Consider the following 19,630-nt stretch of genomic DNA (forward strand, 5'->3'; position numbering starts at 1 on the left):
CTTGACATCAACCAAAATCAGAACATTTTTCAATCTTTTCTGTCTTAGTCATGACAGGGCTAATGTTGCGAGAGATTTTCAACCACTTTATTAAAACCAGGTTGTGACACAGACCAGAACAGTTACAGAGCACACAACAGAAATAAATACCATCATGTGTACAGCGCTCATTGTCAAACAGAGTAATTGCAGCTGGCTTTTGATTTAGGTCATCCAGAAGAAGAGAGGGCATGCTATGTCAGATAGATGTGCCACCATGAGCTGGGCTCGGTGTGCTCACCGCCCTGCCTGCTTTTTCACTGTCCAAGTGCAGTTCCTGAAACACGTCACCAGCTCTGATAAACTCCACCAGGCCACATCTCAGTCTGACTCAACCGGCCCCTGTTCAGCGTAGCTTCAGGAGGCGTTTGGGCTGTTTTAGTCGAGGTCCATGTCAGGCTTGGTCTCTGTAGGTTCTGAGGTTGGGTTGCCTGTGTTCTCAGCTGCTCCCTTGTCTGTGGTTTCCTCCTGGGCCTTCTCCTGGCCGTCAACTGGACCGTTCTGCTCTGCAGGCGTTTCCTCCTTGGGGACCTCCACCTTTGGTTTGGGCTTGGTCACAACCGGATTGCAAGCAGAGAACAGCTCCTACAAACCAAGAGACGGGTGTCAGAGAGAGGATGGATTCTCACATGAATATAAGAAAGGGGCACAGCAAAAGACTCACCCTTGTTTTTGCTTTAATGTCTTTCACTTTAACAATGGGATCTACAGCTAGGCTCTGCTTGCTTTGCTGGTTCATGGTGCTGTTCATCCAGATCATTGCTTCGTTGTTCAGTTTGTCCACTTTGGTGACGTCTGCCTCATCTAAATGGTCGTACTGCTCGTCCTGGAAGAAAGAAGAATGAGGTTACTCGCAGTCTCCAAATAATTAGAGCCGTCACTATTCGTTATAATCATTGATACTTGCTGTAATAATTCAGACACATCTGCATATTTAGTTGCCACATTCATAAAATGTATCTTTTTCTATTCGTTAATCTCTTTCTAAAAGTAAAGCTTGTTTTCCTTCACACTTTTTTGTAGCTGCTCTCATTGTGTGGCCTTATGCAAGAAACAGTTTCCAAAACAAACATGTCAGACAGACGTGCAAGTTTGGAAAGTTTTTTGTGTACTACAGCAACAAGAGCGGGGCAGAATGAGCAGAAAAGACAACATCCAGGAGCTACTGATGAGGCAACAGAAACAAAAAAAAAATTTAAGCTCCTAAATGCTCACAATGACGTTAAACAAATTGTCGACAGTTGCGTTTTCCACTGAATACAGCTGTTCAGATTAAAAGGCAAATGAAACAGACTGAAGTTTCTTAAAGAAACGGAACACCTTACAAACTTAAAATGCAACGAGGACCTAGCAGTTAAAGTAAAATAAAAGATAAATAAAAAACAAAAATGCCTGTAAAACTCAATTAAAAGCTTTGCTAAGGAAATATGTTTTGAGTCTTTCTCAGCTGCCTCCAAAAATTTAAAGCTGAGCATTAATAGGTTTTTGTTTTGTCTCAACTTTTAGGTCAAATAAAAAATTAAATGCAAAAGGCAACTAGAAGGTGCATGCTCATTGATCTTACATTGCAAACACCGTTTAGATGGTATTGCATAAAAACTTAACTTCATTGTATCATTTTTATTTTTAGAAAATGTGTTAAAGCTACTTGCATAAAAAGCCTATGGTTTAGTTTAAAAGTAGTGTCAGTCTTGAGTAGTACTAATTTAATGTCATTTTTAAGTTTTTCCAAGTTGAAACAGATTTATAGTGAAAAGCAGAGAAGAGAAATAAAACGTCTTAAAAATCCTTCTGGTATTACCTTCATTTTGAAGGCCTCCACAAATTTCATGTACATCTGAATTTGTTTCCCCAACTCCTCAAAAGCTTTGGGTCTCTCTTCAGCCTCCATAAAGCGGTCCATGATGGGCTGCCCACGTGTCTGCAGAAAACAAGCCAGTTTAAAACGATAAATATATTTCAACAAGACCATTGATGTGGACGGACGCTAACCTAATCGTAATTACCTTCAGCTCTGCGAGCTTGTCAATGTAAACTTGTTTGGGTTGGTCCTCTCCGTCTTCATAAAGCCAGTTTTCAGTGTCCTCCAGCTTTAATGACAAAGTGTCTCGGTCCTAAACAAATAAAAATAATAATCACTAAGAGTCTTTGCAGGGCAATAAATCACTTCCTGAAACAAATTGTGCTCTGCTGTGGGGAAAAAAGTGGAGGTGATTTACTCACAGACTCGCTGACAAACTTCTCCAGCATGCCGTGCAGCTTGTCCCTCATGTCGTACACGTACTCCTCCACGTTATTCTTTGCGTCGTTCCTCTCCTTCTCCAACTTGTCTTGCATGATCATCTTGCCCTGCCAAGACAGAACCACCAGATTGAAACAGCGGATCATGGGTGCGAGATGTAGAGAGAGCTGGAGATGTAGTAGTTACCTCGTTCTCCACAAACAGGTTGAGCATGTCGTTTGCTAGCTGCCACTGTGGGCTGTTCTCAATGGGAAGCTCCAGCACTTTTGTTTTGACTTTGGCCTTTTTGGCTTGTGGTGGCTGGTCTGACTTTTTCTCACCTTTGTGCTCTTCTGTGCTTGTCTAAAAAAAAAGAGAGAAAGAAGAAGAAAGTAGATTTAAAACATCACATATTCCCGCAGATATTTACAGGCTAATTAGGTGCTTGTAAAAATTAATATAGAAAAACTAGAAACATGATGAAACAAACTGATAGATCTTTAAATATGAGGCTCTTATGCATCATTTCATCTTCTACAATACAAACAAAGTGGTGGATGCAAAAGTCACATGTTTTAATAAATTTGCATTGCATAGAAAAAGAGCATCTTACCTCCATTTCTTCGCTCTCATTTGGCGTCTTGTCGTCTGTCTGTTTCTGAGCATCGCCCTGGGCCGACTGCGTTTCCTGATCAGTCTGCATCTTAGTCTGAAGACACAAACATGCAACATTACGTCTCACAAGGCGGCGGCACGGCAAAGATGAAACGAGCTGAACGTTTTCATATTAAGCTTAATGTTGGGACCTTCGTCCAGTCAGGACCTTGTTAATTCATGGCACCAAAAAGCCACTTTTTAAAAAGCATGTTTTTAATTTATCCTCCCTTTTACAGAGCTGCTGCTCAGTCTGAGAGTTAGTCATGTAAAATATGGCTAAACGTTTCAAATTCCCCATCAATATTACCCAAACATTCTGAAGCTCAAAACAAGTCATGGAAAATGGTTCATTTGTTGAGGATTTTGCAAGCTCAATGTTCCCCCCATGCTGAAAGCAATTTATAAAGTTTCAAGTGACAATAAACTGTTTAATTTTATGATGCTCAAATGTTTATAAATCTGGCAGATTTAGGCTTAATTAATCAACTAAACTTGCTATTAGTATTTATTCTTCTCACTGAAAAGGATATAGCTGTTTATCAAAATATGATGCAAAAAGAGAAACTTTTTTGTTTTAATTCAGTTCAAATTGTAAGAGTCTATGGGAAAATTCAAGTTTCCTTTCTTCAGTCATTCTAGTTGACCGTGGTCACAGGACGTTGGTATTCACCCACACTTTTTATACAATGGAGCAGACCACCGGGCCACATCTCTCCTGTTTTAGACTACATCATTCCCCTACCCACCAGGGTGTTTTATGCATTTCTGCATAAAACACAACACTTCGCTCCAGAGGTCTGTTGAAATAGTTCGACCCGGGCCCGATGTTGAGAGAAGGAGAGGAAGATTCCACCCTCCGGAAACAATGGCGCAATTTTAGTCACGCGACTACATCAAGAGTAAATTTCGACACTTTGGCTGAAGAATGGGAGGCACACAAGCCTCCCTGGCCTTTCCAAAATCCCTTCTGGGGAAAGAAGACAACTTTTGGGCCGCTGTTTTGAAGTCATTGTGCTTTTGCCACAATGATGTAAGCCTTAATCTAGAATTAGACGAAACAGGCAGTAATTCCCTAGAAAGCCATCCCTTACAACATTGGGTGCTGTTATAGCTAATTAAGGATGTGAATTATTTTGGTGTGACAAGAGTGGCTTTAAGATCTAAAGAAGACTTCAACTACTTCTCAGCGATACCAGTTCTTTGACTGCAGTACCTCTCCATCTTTGTCGGACACCTGCTCAGTTTCCATGGGCTCCTCTGTCTCATCAGACTTCTGCACTTCGACCAGGGAGGCGCTGGAGACGCTGAAGATGCCGTGGATATTCACCCGGACCTTGACCTTCACCTTTGAGCTCTCACCTGAAGCCTGTGGGACAACCTTCTGGATCACAAACTGGCCTGGAAGAGAAAATAAGAAAAGAGTTTTCGCACTTGATTAAAAGAATGCGAGTAAAAAATAGGAAATATAATGTTCCTACAATTTTTAATGTTTCCATGGAAAATATTACTACAGCAATCAGGTTTTAAATATGGAATTTTCAGAAATCCCAAACTGGAATAAAAAAATAGAAGAACTGATTCAATGAGTGAAGAAAACAACACACAGAAGAACTAAATGATGAACTTAAACAAGGAAATAAGGAATGAACAAAGAAAACTTTTAGACAATGCGATAGGGAGTTTGGGAAAACTTTCAGTCTACATGACAGAATGTAGGACTTGGTCTCAGAGTCTTTCAAATGTCTGGGTTTCTCACCAATGGTAGGATCAGGATATGGCAGCTCATTAGGACTACTGTAATAGGCCTCCAAGGAGAAAGGCTCCTTCCGGTAGAAGGTGAGTACTTTGGAGAACGGTGCTGCGTGGTTCTTAGGAAACACCTCGCAATCACTGCAATAACAAATCAAAACTACGTTAAACAGAAAACTCAAGCAGAAGAAATCAACTCTGGCTGATACTAGTCGTTTTTATCTCACCTTAGACCTTCCTCTGCAGCCGAATGCCACTTCAGAGAGATCGGATAAGGGACGACGTCTGTGATGGAAAATTCCCTGACTTTGAAGGCAGGAGACAGTATTGCACACTGTGGGGAATAAAGGTTACCTCATTAGTTTCTCTGGTGACACACTGCTCTCAGGCAGAAACAGGTCGAGACCAGCTGTGAATGCTGGGCGTAATGTACCTGCAGGGCGCATCCTCTGGCCACTGCTTCATCAGCATTCAGGGTGGTGCTCAACTCCTTCCCGAAGAATTTGCTGATCCTCTCTTTGACGGCGGGAATTCTGGACGCTCCACCGACTATCTCTACTGCATAGATGTCTTCCTTTTTCAGCTCTTATCAAAGAAAAGAAGGAAACAGTATCAAACTCACTGAAGCCAGCCAGGCAGGTCAGAGAGGGAGTTAAAAGTCGATGAAATTTCACTCACTGGCTTGTTCCAACAGGCTATGCAGAGGAGGTTCGACTCGGGCCAAAATATCAACACACATCTCTTCGAACTGACCCCTTAGGCAAGAAAACGGGAACATTACGTAAGCGGTGAAGACAGGAACAACGAGCACAAGCAGGAGGAAGCGTCCGTTGTTGGTTTTACCTGTTCATGTGTGCCGATACGTCGATGTCGTTCATGAAGCACTCGATGTTCAAGGGCAGGTCAGAGGAGTTGGCGCTCATCAGCTTCTTCAGCTTCTCACACTCCTGGTAGAGCCGGACCAGAGCCCTGGGCTTGGTCTTCACATCCAGTTTGTACTTCTTCCCAAATTCTTCGCAGAAATGCTTCACCAAGACTTCGTCGAAGTCCTTTCCGCCCAGCAGCTGATCGCAGGCCGTGGCGAGGACCTGAGAGGCGGTGAGATATTTGTGAGAATAAATGAAGCAGGCAGTGAAGAACCGATCAGAATTTCACAGGTTTGGGTTTTGCAACGCGTCGATATAAATAGTAATGTAAGATGATATTGAAACAGCATTGAAATGAGTTCTTCCTAGCCTTCCAGTGGTTAGAGGCTATTAATTATTCATATTAGGAGGAGGTGCAACATCTCACTCTGTATGAGAAAGCAGTTGATGTAAAATATGTTTTTATTAGTGTATAAAAAAGACATTTATTACAGAGTTGGCATTAAAATATAACGTTAGGAGTCATTTTGCCGAGCACCAGTCTTTGTGTAATTGATGTGTATTATGGATCCAGCATGGTCCATAATATAAAAGGGTTGGAAGGTCAAAACAATAAATAGAGCAACTCTACTGCTCTCCATTGTGCTGAAAGTCTTGATCTCTCTCACTCTCTCACAGCCTGACCAGTTGATATGTCACAACAATACAGGTTCTTTTTAAAGAGTCACGCATCTTGGTGCAAATTCATAAGAAACACCTCACAGAAACTAAAAACTTTGTTATTCAGCATCAGCTTCCAAACTACAGAGTGGCATCCTCGGTGTGACCTGGGAGTGTGTGGTACATTCACTGACCGGTAAAAGAAAAGATTTATTTAGGCAGCCACTCTTCCAGTTAAGAGTGACGGCTGATCTGATTATGGTCAACTAATTTACATTGCATGTCTAAAAGAGAGCTAAATATAAAGAAGTCACTTTGGGTGTTTTGTAGAAGTCGTACCTTGAGCTTGCCCTTGTTAAAAGCGCACACTGATGTCTGGTATCCAGAGTGGCCCAGGTCCACGAACACAACATTCCTGGCTTTCTCCTCAGGAGCAGGGAGATCCTGTTTATAAATCCCATACGCCAATGCAACTGTAGGAATAATAATAACAATAAAAAAGAGGTAGGTAAATTACAGAGAATAAAGGCTGAAATTATAATAGCGGATCAACTCTACTGATGCAGGAGATAACTACCTGACCTAAAGTCTTATTACAAACCTGCAGTGGTTTCATTCATAAGCCTCAGGCAGTTTAGTCCAGCAATCTGAGCTGCATCCATCACCGATCTCCTCTCAGCATCGGTGTAGTAGCAGGGAACCTAAACACAACAGAAGAGAATTTAAAGTTGTATAATGCTGGTAAATTAACCATCATTTTTTACTAAAAACAACCTACAGACTGGCTTGTATCAACCAGTCAAGTGTGAATCACTATAATTCAACATCAAAGAAACATCTGATTATAATTAGACTTAATTTATTTGTTGCGTTTGAGGTAATTTTGGAGGAACGGATTGCTCTAAAATCATATTTCCTTCATCACAAATCAGCTCCAAGAACTTTATTGTTGCTCTGTTTTTATGTTTTTTTGGGATTAGTTTTAAATGTGAAGTTATTTTCATGATGAAAATAGTAATGCTGCATTCAATGAAGAACACATTATAATAGAGATACTTTATTTCCCTTTGCGATTAATGAAGTATTTCAATTTATTCATTCATTCATACTACTGAGAAATAATTTACTGTTGACATAACTAATCTACAACTTCTCATGAGAGCTTACCGCAAAGACCCAAACAAAACACAGGCCAGAAAACCTCCAGACAAGTCAAATCAAGTGGAAGAGCTGAAGTGGAGTAATGGGTGTGTCAGTGGAAACCTACAGAGACAACGCAGTCTGCCACGGGCTTCTTCAGCGCACCCTCGGCCGTCTCCTTCAGCTTGGTCAGCAGCATGGCAGTGACCTGCTCAATGCTGAACACCTTCTCCTCCTCCATGTACATCACCTGTGGTACCAGAAGCACAACCGCATAACATTTCTTCATGCAACTCTGATTAAAGTAAGAGTGAATGATTCCAGCTGAAGATGGAAAAACAAACATCAATTAAAACGGTAATCGATTTGTCCAAATGCACTCTTTAGTTTTGGGTTTTAACAGCAATAATGTCTATATAATGCACCACTGTGAACTGAGCAAAGGTGACCCTGTTATGGCACTAATGTGTAACAACTCCACACAGTACAGGTGCAGTAAATAATTTCCATGTCCAAGAGCTGCTGAAAGCATCTCTTATCATGTCAGGCATTATTGCAGTATTTACTGTTTACGATATCCGCGTCACAAAGAAATGCTTACATCCGATCTCTGGTGGGACACTACATTTTAACTGTCAAGCTTCAAACAGCCCTTAATGTCCACACATTATGCATATTTTTAGTGGTGAGAGTGAAAGAGTGGTCAGGACAAGGTTTAATGATAAAGAAATGAGTCAGCAAACTGTGGGTTGTTCACAGTTTTCAGCATCAGTATCCCAGTTTCCAGATATCATGCAGTCCAACAAAACCCAAATGAATCAATTGTATAAACGCATTGGTCAGAAGAAAAATCACCTTTTCATCACTTTTCTCCCTCTAATGGTGTAACCTGTTCTACATGTGACAATAATCTCCTGTATTCTGTGAAAATCTTAAAAAAAAAAAAAAAAAAAGAGAGCAAAAAGAGAAGTCTTTTCTTCCAGAGAAAACATCTCTGCCGAGATTTTCTCAAAATTCTGTGGAAGAATGTGTCTAATAAAAACAAACTTGAACTTTTTGTCATAACTGTGCTAATCTTGGCACAAAAAACAAAATCCCATCACTAAAAAAAAAAATATTTATATGTATATAATAATTGACCTGAAGGAAAACACTTGTGAAATGGAATAGTCAGAGTTTAGAACGTCTAGAATGTCACAGGAAAAGGACAGAAAAGCTTTGAAATCATTTACTACGGTTTCATTTTTGACTAATAGGAGTGAAAATACTTTCTACTGCCACTGCAGCTGAGGCTCAATAAATAGGCATCTGCTCACAATTATTCACTTCATGAAAGTTAACTAGATTTGGAAAAGACCAGAACGTCTCAATCATTCAGTGAAATATTTGTCCCTCTATTCATGATTTACTACTTTGAAAACAAAATGTGCCGACACTACAGAATACTCAGACTGCGAAGTGGGATTTGAAAAAGAAATATAAATAAAAGTAGACGTGGCTGCCTCTAGGTTTTCTCTTACCTTGATGCCTGTTGTTCCTGATGGCATTTGTGCAATGTCATAGACCAAGCTATTTTTGAGGGACTGCACATACGGGTCTGAAAAGGCTCTGCCGTGAAACCTCTTGAATCCTTGGACTGTATTCTTGCAGTTTGTGACGACCTGTCGCACAGAAACAGTGACCCGCCGTTAGCCCTCAGAAAATACCGAGCTGGGACATTTTTAGCTTTGCGGTTATCCTTTGTCTGTGCTGGATAGCGTGTCTACTGTACCCATGTCCAGTATCGTCCTTGGTCCCCTATAGAAAAACTAACCTTTTTGCCACTTGGACAATCATGTGCCGAGTGGCTCCAGAGTTTAGTAAAACATACCTGACTTTTCGCAGCTGCACCGATAGCTCGATTCCGGGGTCCAAATGAAACACATGCTCTACAGTGGAAAAAGAAGACATTTAATTTCACCTAAAAACTTTTATTTTTATGTTAAAAATACTCGGCATCGGCTGGTTATTTACAAAATTTTGAAAGTTGTACTGGGTAAACTTGCTACAAAAAAAAACTTCTATGATGCCATTACTATGATGTAAAGTCCTGGTAAAGAGATAGAAGAGAGAGCCAGAGTGCCCCAAGTTACTTTTCTGGAATTACGGAGTAAAGAGTAACACAGTACTGCCCCCCTCCATCTTGTTGCTTTACAAATTCAGCAACTTGTAAATTATTCTTTTCAAAAACATTGGATCCAAGAGCAACAGGGGAAAGAGTACATGTGCATCAAATACTTGAAAGTAACTATTTTACTTGACATATATTTATTCTGTATTTTTGCTTAACTCTTTGAACCAGAATCAAATAACTGGTAAAAAAAAAAAAAAAAAAAAAAAAAAAATATATATATATATATATATACACACACACACACACACAAAATAATATTAAATAAAAACAGAGTGTTCCTAATGCCTTATTTTAGCAGCAGTGGAATAATGCAATGTCTTTGTTTTAAATAAAAACAATATTTTTCAATTAATAATACCACCATTGCTCCCCTCCACAAAGCTTTCATAGTGAGAATCTCATACCGGCCAGTCCCCAGTCAAGAAAGATCACCTTCAAATAGTTTCACCAAACAAGTATTTAAATGGCAACCATAAAAATAAAAATATGATGTATTGCAGCAGATTTATATGATGGGCTAGTAGGGCCAGGCTAAGAATATTTTGTTATTCAAAACAATTAAAAATAAAGTTATACTAGGAGAATAAAGCAGTGATTTTATGAGAAGATAAAACACAAAAAAGCAGTTTTACCATGGCATGAAAATGAGGAATGTTGAGCATCTTGTGAAGTGACACTTTGGCATCAATTTTACAAACAAGGAAATATTTAATCTTTTAACACATCAGAATCAAATTACTGTCAGTAGCAGGACTTCAAAACCATTGTGCAAATAACTGTGTCCAATTCAAAGAAAGAATCAAATGGACTTGCCAGGCTGCTCAAGCCAGATCTTGATAACCCCAAAGTGTTTTTCCTCATTAAAATGGTTTTTTCTTCTAATTTTACTACTTTCTAATGGCAATATTGTCTTTAATCTACTACTATGACTATATTCTTATTGTCTCTTTGTTCTCATAATATGACTATATTCTCATAATTTAAAAAAAAACATTCATTACATTAATTTTCTTAGTCTAGTCCTAGGCAGTTATACTACAATGGAACAAAAAATAAATTGCTGAAACAATTCAGACTGTAGCAAAACCCAAACAAAACAATTACCACTAAAGAAGGCAAGAGAATTTGGGCAAAAAACCCAGGCTTCAAGATCTTTATTGGCTTCTGTGTGTTGTATCTTGTACTTATGCAGTATTCTTTTTTTTAAACGACTCATGTTCATGATTTAATTATATGCAGTCAAATCCTACAAAAAAAAATCGTTCACTCGTAATTGTCCCTGTGCAAACTGGACGGGTCTGAATAAAAAACACAACGGACTGATCGCGGGTTTTAACAGAGAGATGCAACCGGCCTCCTCTCATCATGTGCTATTTATGCCTGCATCACCTGATTGGGCCTGTCAATTACATACCAATCTTTTATCAAGAACATACGCATTACTTTAAGAGTCATAGATAATATTTTAATAAACGTAAAAAAGAAGACCATTTCTTCACAGGCCAATACATTCGAATTAGCTGGCGTTAGCTTTAGCACTCACATGCCTCAACATTTCCTGTTGTGAAATCGGTTAGCATGCTAACTAGCCATGTAGCAACATTAGCTTCATACATTGTTATGATGAACTTAAAAAAAATATCCAATTCATTTATGTTTAGCACTGACACACATTTAAGCAGCATGACTAAAACCCTTAAATAAATTTGCAAGTACTTGTACTTACGGTGTACACCGGTCGCTGTATTCATTAGCGACAGTTTCAATCCCTCCGGCTCTGGCTACTGCTACATAGCAGTTCATAAACCCGACGTCAAAACCCACAACGGACATATTTTCGCTAACTAGCTAAACCAGTTCAGAGTGATAAGGAGGAATTACAAATAAAGTTAAGTGCTAATAGTAAAAGTAGCAGCTCTGGTGGCTTTCAGTTAACAGATGTAGATCCACCCTTGCTCTTGTTCCATGAAACTAAGCAGTAGCAGCAGCATGCGGTGCGCCCGGCGGATCTGCGTGAGAGCGTTCAGGAATTTTCTGACAGTTCGTCGACCAATGACGTTTCACTGCAGAGACGCACTAGAGCCCGCAAGGGTGCGCCACCTACAGTTCAAAAAGGTTACTACTACTTGGGAGGCAAATGATATAGTAATCCAAAAAGTGAGAATTTTATCTTCTGCAACTTAATGTAAGTTAGTATACTGTATTCATAGTTTGTGCTTACTGTTTTTATTTTCAATAACTTGCAACATTTACTTTTTATTTAAATGAACTTAATATCTTATTTGATTTGTGTCAGTTTGTGGCTTTTTGTCTATTTTAATCTGCATGTATCTTTAATAAAGTATTAAAATTGTCTGCCTTTTTATTATTTTTCATGTGAATTTCCTGTTGATTTTTTATATTTAAGGCATCATGGTCTGAATGCTTACAATTTATTTAAAACATCCACCAATTAATACAGTTACCAAATGTGTTTCTAAAGAAAAATATAAATATTTCAAAATTGGTGTTATTTTAAATTCAAGTATTGCTTTTATTGTACAATAATAAAAAAAAAACTAGTTTGAATTGTCTTGTTATTTTAGTAATGGAGGTCATAGTATGTGGTATTATATTCATAAGGAATCTGGTCTCTAAAGGTAAGAAAAAGAAAAAAAAAACTCAAACGTACAAATCAAATGTTATACACACCACCAGACCTGAAAGTCCCACTACTTCAAGAATCAACTCTGAAAATGGTTCTAGATATTTTCAAAATTTAAGCCTATGCCTTTTGTCTGTACAAACAAAATCAGATATTTTTCAAATAATTATAAATTAATTTCAAATAAGTTCAGTTCCGTGTTATAACACAAAAAGATAACTAATGTGAAACAGTGAGGAGACTATCCAAACAAACAGAACTGATTTCAAACAAACATTTTCAATTTTTATTGGTTACACAGAGTTAAAGTTAACAGAGCAGCTTTTCAGAAGATGGAAAACGTTCATTCGTCATTGGCGTAGTCAGCAGGATTCTTTTTCTTGCCTTGCTCATGGGTCATGCTGCCCCAGCTGTAGATCAGATACGTGAGGATCATGGCTGCAAAAGAAAGCAAAAATTAGCAAAAGTTAAGCCCATTTACTGAATTTTACACAGGCAGTTAATTTCTGCTAAAACTATATATGGAGACAGCAAAGCACACCTGACCAGAATTTACTAAATATACACAAGACATGTTTTGTCACAGAATAGCAATGACCACTGACCTGTAAAGACTTAAGACTGATCAATAAAACTGATCAGTCTATGAAAAAAAAAAAAAAAGTAAAATATCAACAAGGCATATTCAACACACACCGTTCACCTGCAGTCAGTGGCAAAAAGTAAAACAAAATATGGCATAATCATGTAAACTCACGGGGGGCAACTTTAAAGAAAGAAGATGTGAATCTTCTCCACACGTTGGGGATACCCTTTGAGAAGTAGTTGGCGAAAGCCTTCTGCTCAAAGGGCGACAGGCTGTACGTGATCACATGTCTGACCTTGGCTAAATCTCCAAAGTGGCGGCCCATGTTCACCAGAGAGCTGATCTGAAAACTCAGATAAATGACAGTTATGAACACACAACCATTGACTCTCAAACTAAAATGTGTCCAGAATGTAAATAGTTGAATCAAATAAAACTAGGTTTAGGAGAAATACTGTACTTTACTGTAAAGAATTTCATTTTTATGCATGATTGTAGTTAAAATAAAAAAAAAAAAGCAAACAGTTATAAAAATTATGGCTCCAAAATTTCTTGGTGGAGTATTAGTTTATAATCTTGTAATTTTGGGGGGTTACATATGCGGTTTGAAGAAGACTGCATTAAACTGCACATTAAATTTCAGTAAATAACATGAAAAAAAAAAAGTTGCTTAAAGCAAAGCTTGTTTAGGCCACACAGGAAAGTAAACTAAAAAACAAAGACTTTAAGATTTCATTACATATCACACATCCCATCCTCACTTAGGTACTGGCTACTTGGCCATCAGCGACGTTAACAGCTTTTGCTATTCTGATTTAAAACAAAAAGCGCTGTTAGTCGGTTAAAAAACACCTCATTATAAACTTTACAGGTGGCCGACCATTACCTAAGTCAGTGTCATGAAAACTACGTGGTAATGTGGCAAACTAAAGCAATTTTCTTATTGAAACGTGATAAATAGAGCATTAATAGGTAAATATTCTTGACGAACATATATCCTTAAACACTTATTTAATAAGTATAATGCGAATATCAATTAAATGTTAGCGACAACAATTAGCACCAACCGCTAACGTATAAACATCTTTAGAAGATTTGAAATCTTCACGCGGATGTAGCTGCCATATCATAGGAGAGTAAATTGGCCTAGTCAAATGAAAGCGCTCACATTCAAAACCTAACAGGGAAAGAACATAGTTAAGAAAAAAACGAATTTAAAACGTTGACATTGAGACGCACCGTTCGGCCTCTTCACAGACGGATATCTAGAAACTTTCCGGGTCAACGTCTTCTTCTTCTGCCGCTTTAAAACACTGAGGGCATTGGCGCCATCAAACGGACTGGAGTCTCCATAGACAAGAGTTTCCTTCACCTAAATGGATCAAATTGAGTTATTGGAGAGTGGAGAAAAGAAAATATACTATAATTTCTTAAGATGAAGGTTTTCAATGTATTTTTAAGTAAACAGACATGGATCTCAGTCATGAATGTGACCATAGTCTGCAGTTCAGGCAGAAATGTTAGATTATAGATTTCAAAACATTTAAAACAAAAAATCCTTACCTTTTAGTTGCAATAGTTTTGATAGAGCATAAGAAGATACAAACATAGCTACATCTGAAAAAAAAAAGAATGTAGAGAAAAGCCAAATATTTGTTAAATTTTCTGAAAGTTTCATGCACTTGATTGGAACACAGTTTGCAGTAATTATCACATTAGTGCCACATGGCATGGTGGAAATCGGACTGTGGTTCTGCTGAGGTGCAGTGTAAGCCAAGATTGCTCTTTTAGTGGACTTCAGGACATCTACATTATTGGCCCTGGCGTCTCCTCTTCCTTTTGTACTCTGTAGAGTTTGCAGGCCAATCAAATATAGCAACACCACAGTCATTGAATCAGTTTTCGATATTGGAGGTGACTTCAAGACGTGGAGCCTGGGCCTCAGTTATCCAAATGACAAGTAGTATATGTCAATATGTATAATTAATATAAAAGAAGACTTTTACTTTCTAAAATGAGCAGCAAAAAAAAAAAAAAACATTTCATAAATAAATTATTTCAGATGGATACTTGTGAATCCTACCAATATGGACAGACCCATGGTTCACTCTCAATTCAAGGTAGATGGACCACATACCTCTTAAAGCCTTCAAATGTCTGAATCCTTACTGGGGTGAGATGGTGGCCGTAGTTAGGAAGATGAATGTCAAGAGTTTAACCCTTGGATCTCTGAACCCACAACTGGATCTCAGACTGGCCAAAGACAATGGATGAGTAGCAGAATATGCAACGCAGAGACTGAGAAAAGCAAAAACTGACAACTTAAAAATTATTAGGCACCAAGGGGGATGCTTAACCAGGTAGAGGCATGCAATTTACTAGACATGCATTCTATAAACTAGCATTTAAAGGCTTTCAAAAAGCTTGAAAATCTAGGATAGGCACCCAGAGGAATGAGTGATGGCATCACAAATAGAAAAAATAGATATATCAATTAGAGCATCAACCATTAAAAAACAGTGACTAAAAGTCATGAAAAACACAAAGCTGTGCAAGTAAATTTGACAGTTTCATGGGGGATGTAACCTAGATCCCTGGCTTGGGGATCTACAAACTTTTACAACCCAAAGAGTTATTTTTGCACTCATCCCAGCTAAATAAAACTTTGGAGCCACAGGTAACTTAGAAAAATTTACGTATTTATGGAAAGTGTCAAAAGCAAGAGTTTGTTCTTTATAATTTTTGAGCCAAAGGTATTAATAACCATAATGCAGGGTCCAAAGAGCCACTTGCAGAACCCTTGGACTTGGTGGTAGGAGTACAGTGTCCAGCATTGGGAGCAGACAGAGCTATAATTACACAACACAGCAGCACATCATTCAGGCTTAAAATGCGACCCATCATCACATTTTCTAATGTTTCCATAAGAAATTGCATCCTTTCATCATCATTAGCCAGACTAGATGCATTCATTTTTCAGTTCTCTCGATGCAGGTACCAGCAAGAACCAAGCAGATATAAAAACATTTGATGAATGGACTCAGAGAGGTCTATGCATATTTTTTTATTTTCCACTTTTCAGAGTATATCCTTTTGGATATTCCATAAACCGAGCACAGACAGTCAATTCATCGAGTTTGCATAAATAGACATGATACATTAATCACATTTAACCAGTATAAATACAAGCATAGTCAGTTTGCAAAGGCACTTTTTGACAATAAATATACACTGAAACCCTGACAACTTTCACTCTGCAAATTATGAAGACAGTGACTTGTAGTTATCACAGGAATAAAAGTATATGTAAAAAGAGTTACTGGGGGTGTTTGATTTTTTTCTTTTTTTTCAGAAGAGGACTACTTAAAAGAAAATTACTGTATTAAATTAAATAAAGACAGACAACTCACACATAATTAGCAAAAGAGAAACATAAAAAAAATGACACTTTTTTTTGCAAGTGATCAACTCAGCTATAAACTGTATTTTGAGCAGGATGCATCTGCACCACGTTTTAACAAAAAGGAAAACAAAACACCACAGTCCCCTTTCAGATGATAAAATACTTTAACACCCCTGCTGAAATTTTTTTTAATGTCACTTTTTTTTTTTTTTTTTTTTTTTACAGCTTTATGAATTCATTTAGTTTCAATGTACAGTGGTCAGTTGCAGATAAATGGAGATGGTCCAGAAGAACTAGCATCGGAGCAGTCATGGTGGTTCAGCGACACGTACACCTGGTAGCAATCATGTCCTTAAACTCTTTGTAGGCATAGGAGCCATCTTCTTCAAAGATCATGACGCTCAGGGGGCTGTAGTTGGACGGAACGCACGATGGTCTGGGGACAGAGGAGTCCAGCTTCTCGTAGATGATGTTTTGCACCATGGTGTGGACGGGGGAACCGTAGATGAAGCCCATGGCTCTTGGGCAGATGCCTCTGCAGTACCTGGGGTTGTACTTTGGTGGGAAAACAATCCAGTGATCCAGCTTGAGCTGACTGAATCGCACCCTGAAGTCATACAAGGCACAGTCTGTGGTTGGGAATTCAGAGCTGGATTTAAGCTCGGGCAGATGCATGTCTAGGCCTTTATCGCCACGCTTGCTCTTCAGAGATGCCCTCCTCCACCTCCTCTTTTCTCCGTGCCTTTGTGCCGATTCGAAAACTTGCTTCTGAAACGTGTCCAACGCAGTGGATGACCATAGATCTGCACTGGAACTCACCAGCGACCTCTGGTGGGCGATTTTGCTTATGTCATTGAGATATAGAATCAGAGGAGACCTCAGGGTGAATCCAAAAGGAGATCTGAAACCATTGCTCCCAGCTCTTTGCTCCTCAGGACAGGAGATGTTAACAAGAAGGTGGACATTCCTCTTTTGCACTGGTTGAAGAAACAATGTAACATCCACTTCCACCCAGTTCCTGCGCCGCCTCTTGTGCGCGTTGTCTGTGAGGTTCAGGGTATGGGAGATCCCAGCACACAGCTGGCACTGGTTGGACTGCTCACGCTCCTTTATGCTCAGGTAACACACAGAGCTGACAGCTGCCGGGTTGTTAAGGTTGAAACCGTACAGCAGGGACGACTTCAGGAGCTGCTCTTTCCTTCTTACTTGATCAAGGCTGTAGGACAAATCCTGTGTAAAAGTTTCTGAAAGAGAAGACAAGATCCAGGTACTGCACCAGACTAGATTCACCAACACCACCTTGAAAAAGTATTCATCACATTACAGCCAGAAACTGATGTATTTGATCAAAAATAGTAGTGCATCTGAGAGCACTGCATCTTTTTTTATATATATTTTCTACAAACAAATAGTACATTTTTGTTTGGAATTTCAGAGACATGTCAGTAGTTCATAGAATAATAGAACAATGTTCATTTTACTCAAACATTTACCTATAAAAAGTAAAATCAGATCATTTCAAGTTGTCCCTTAATTTTTCCACAGCTGTAAATTTCAAAGTGGAACTGGTATTTGCATGGAACCCCTGCAATGATGACTCTAAAAAAAAGCCACGTGGGACCAGTATCTGACATTTTAGATGCTTTCCTCAGTTCAAGAAACTTGAATAAGTCATTACTGGGCCTCCGTAGATATTGACATGGTTCCTCCGGATTGTTTTCATCTGATCATTTCATACTTTTTAAGATTAATTTTCCATAGTTTTCAGCCACTCGCATTTAATTTTGGGAGGGAAGGAAGGAAAGACACACAGAGAGAAATGAACATGAAGGAACAATGAAGGACACAAGGGAAAAAGAAAGGAAGGACAATGAAAGAAAGCAGTAAGAACACAAGGAGGGAAAGAAGAAGGAAAGAGAAAACAGAAAGCATGGAGAGGAAGACAAAATATGAAAATCTTTTAATACTATAGTATTAATTATAAAAAATGTTAGAGAACCCTTGATCCATATAAAGGTTCTCAAATATTTCAGACCATTTTTTAAGCAATTGTCCTAATTAGTTTTCACTTTAGGTCTTCAGGCCCAAACCATCACTGTAAAAATCTTATGCCCCAACCTGAAACCTAGAATCATTACATCGCTGCTCACCGTTGTTGCTTTGTGCAGGACATTCATCTTGGGGCTTGATCAGCCTGATGGTGTTGTAAACTTCATCTCCATCAACGCTCCTCTGCATCCTGGTTGACTTCTTGTAAACCTCCGTCAGATATTTCACGTATCTGTGCTCGGGTTTCACCTTTTTCCTCGCGTCCAAGCTCCACCTGGTCCCTCCGTGCTCCGAGAGGGCTTTGAGCAGCGGGGAGAGGATGCTGCTGTACGGGTAGGTCAGGGCGCTCAGGTTGTGCAGAGCATCGGAGGGGCTAACCAGCGGGGGGCTGCAGGACGCCAGAATCAGGAGTAACAGAGCACGGAGACAACCAACAGCCGGTAACATCAGCATTTGGTTTCCCATCATAAACAAGAAAACCGGTCAGACGAAAGCAAGAGAGACTCTCTGCGGGGAGAGAGCTCGAGGGAAGCGGAGCAGGTGTCGCCGCAGATCAGCGCGCGCAGGTGTTGCCAATCATCACCTGCGTCAATCAGAAACTTTTCCTTTTTCAAGGAAAAGAAGAAGAGAGGCCCGCGGGATTTGAAATATGCATGTACACACAAATTAATAATAACTTTAGCTTAAAAAGACGCCCTTTCTCTGGAATATCAAACTCCACTTTAGGTTTGATATTCCAGAGAAATATCAAACCTAAAGTCATGTTGATAAACAGATCAACATGACTGCGTCATGTTGATCTGTTTATTCTAGCACGAATTATTATTACAGAAATTAATTAAATTTTCACTGTTACTAGAAAAAGGGAAATTATGGGCTTTATTTCCAGCAATGCTGGATGAAAAATATTTCCAGTAAAGCTTTACGTCCACTTTATTGGACTGATGAACAATCGCAATTACATAAAATTAATACGTCACCGTTTTTTTTGTTTTTATTATTATTATTATTATTATTATTATTATTATTATTATTATTATTATTATTATTATTATTATTATTATTATTATTATTATTATTTTACCTGGCCAATGGGGTTGAATTCTTTCTTTGGTGCATTTACACAAGCTTCCCAGCAGGTGGCAGTGCATTGAGTGTAACATCAAAGTTCATTGAAGTGCCTTTTTATACAGTTTGGATAGCACACTTTATTTTGAAGGGGAAAAAAAACATAAATAGAATCAGCTTTTCGGTTAGTTTCCATATTTTCCTGTAACCAGAAGGGCTTCAGCACAGTTTCAGCATTTTTATCTGTAAAATAAGTTTAGAGCCATAATCACAAATATACATTGTTTTAATGTATCACATTAAACCCAAACAGAAAGTTTATCACTGTAATAAAATATGGAAAAGTTTAAAGGGTATGAATACCTTTTCTAATTT

The 19,630-nt window shown here is 38.6% G+C and overlaps 3 protein-coding genes across 4 annotated transcripts; all 3 read right to left on the reverse strand.

Annotated features, from left to right (window-relative positions):
* Positions 1–65: 65 nt before the first annotated feature.
* hspa4b (heat shock protein family A (Hsp70) member 4b) lies at positions 66–11,555 on the reverse strand. Its single transcript, XM_015000074.2, has 19 exons — positions 11,232–11,555; positions 9,203–9,260; positions 8,853–8,993; positions 7,460–7,582; positions 6,794–6,893; positions 6,532–6,665; positions 5,510–5,754; positions 5,345–5,421; positions 5,100–5,251; positions 4,894–5,000; positions 4,674–4,807; positions 4,131–4,315; positions 2,874–2,969; positions 2,468–2,623; positions 2,263–2,388; positions 2,046–2,153; positions 1,841–1,960; positions 704–865; positions 66–624 (listed from the first exon to the last, which is right to left on the reverse strand). Exons 1-19 carry the CDS (start codon positions 11,336–11,338, stop codon positions 418–420), a joined length of 2,538 nt encoding a protein of 845 aa, XP_014855560.2. The 5' UTR covers positions 11,339–11,555; the 3' UTR covers positions 66–417.
* Positions 11,556–12,412: 857 nt separating this feature from the next.
* On the reverse strand, positions 12,413–14,102 carry uqcrq (ubiquinol-cytochrome c reductase, complex III subunit VII). 2 transcript variants are annotated; one of them, XM_015000077.2, is made up of 3 exons: positions 13,975–14,102; positions 12,907–13,078; positions 12,413–12,587 (listed from the first exon to the last, which is right to left on the reverse strand). In XM_015000077.2, the coding sequence occupies exons 2-3, from the start codon at positions 13,058–13,060 to the stop codon at positions 12,493–12,495; spliced, it is 249 nt and encodes an 82-aa protein (XP_014855563.1). In that variant the 5' UTR covers positions 13,061–13,078; positions 13,975–14,102; the 3' UTR covers positions 12,413–12,492. The 2 variants fall into 2 exon arrangements, with proteins under 2 accessions (XP_014855563.1, XP_087865789.1); XM_088009663.1 differs by having other exon boundaries at positions 13,904–13,998.
* Positions 14,103–16,364: 2,262 nt separating this feature from the next.
* gdf9 (growth differentiation factor 9) lies at positions 16,365–18,788 on the reverse strand. The gene is made up of 2 exons (XM_015000075.2): positions 18,289–18,788; positions 16,365–17,382 (listed from the first exon to the last, which is right to left on the reverse strand). The coding sequence occupies exons 1-2, from the start codon at positions 18,653–18,655 to the stop codon at positions 16,457–16,459; spliced, it is 1,293 nt and encodes a 430-aa protein (XP_014855561.2). The 5' UTR covers positions 18,656–18,788; the 3' UTR covers positions 16,365–16,456.
* Positions 18,789–19,630: the final 842 nt, after the last annotated feature.

Source organism: Poecilia mexicana, unplaced genomic scaffold (assembly GCF_051168715.1).
Source record: "Poecilia mexicana isolate PSO_F unplaced genomic scaffold, ASM5116871v1 scaffold_10, whole genome shotgun sequence".
Taxonomy (NCBI): Eukaryota; Metazoa; Chordata; class Actinopteri; order Cyprinodontiformes; family Poeciliidae; genus Poecilia; species Poecilia mexicana.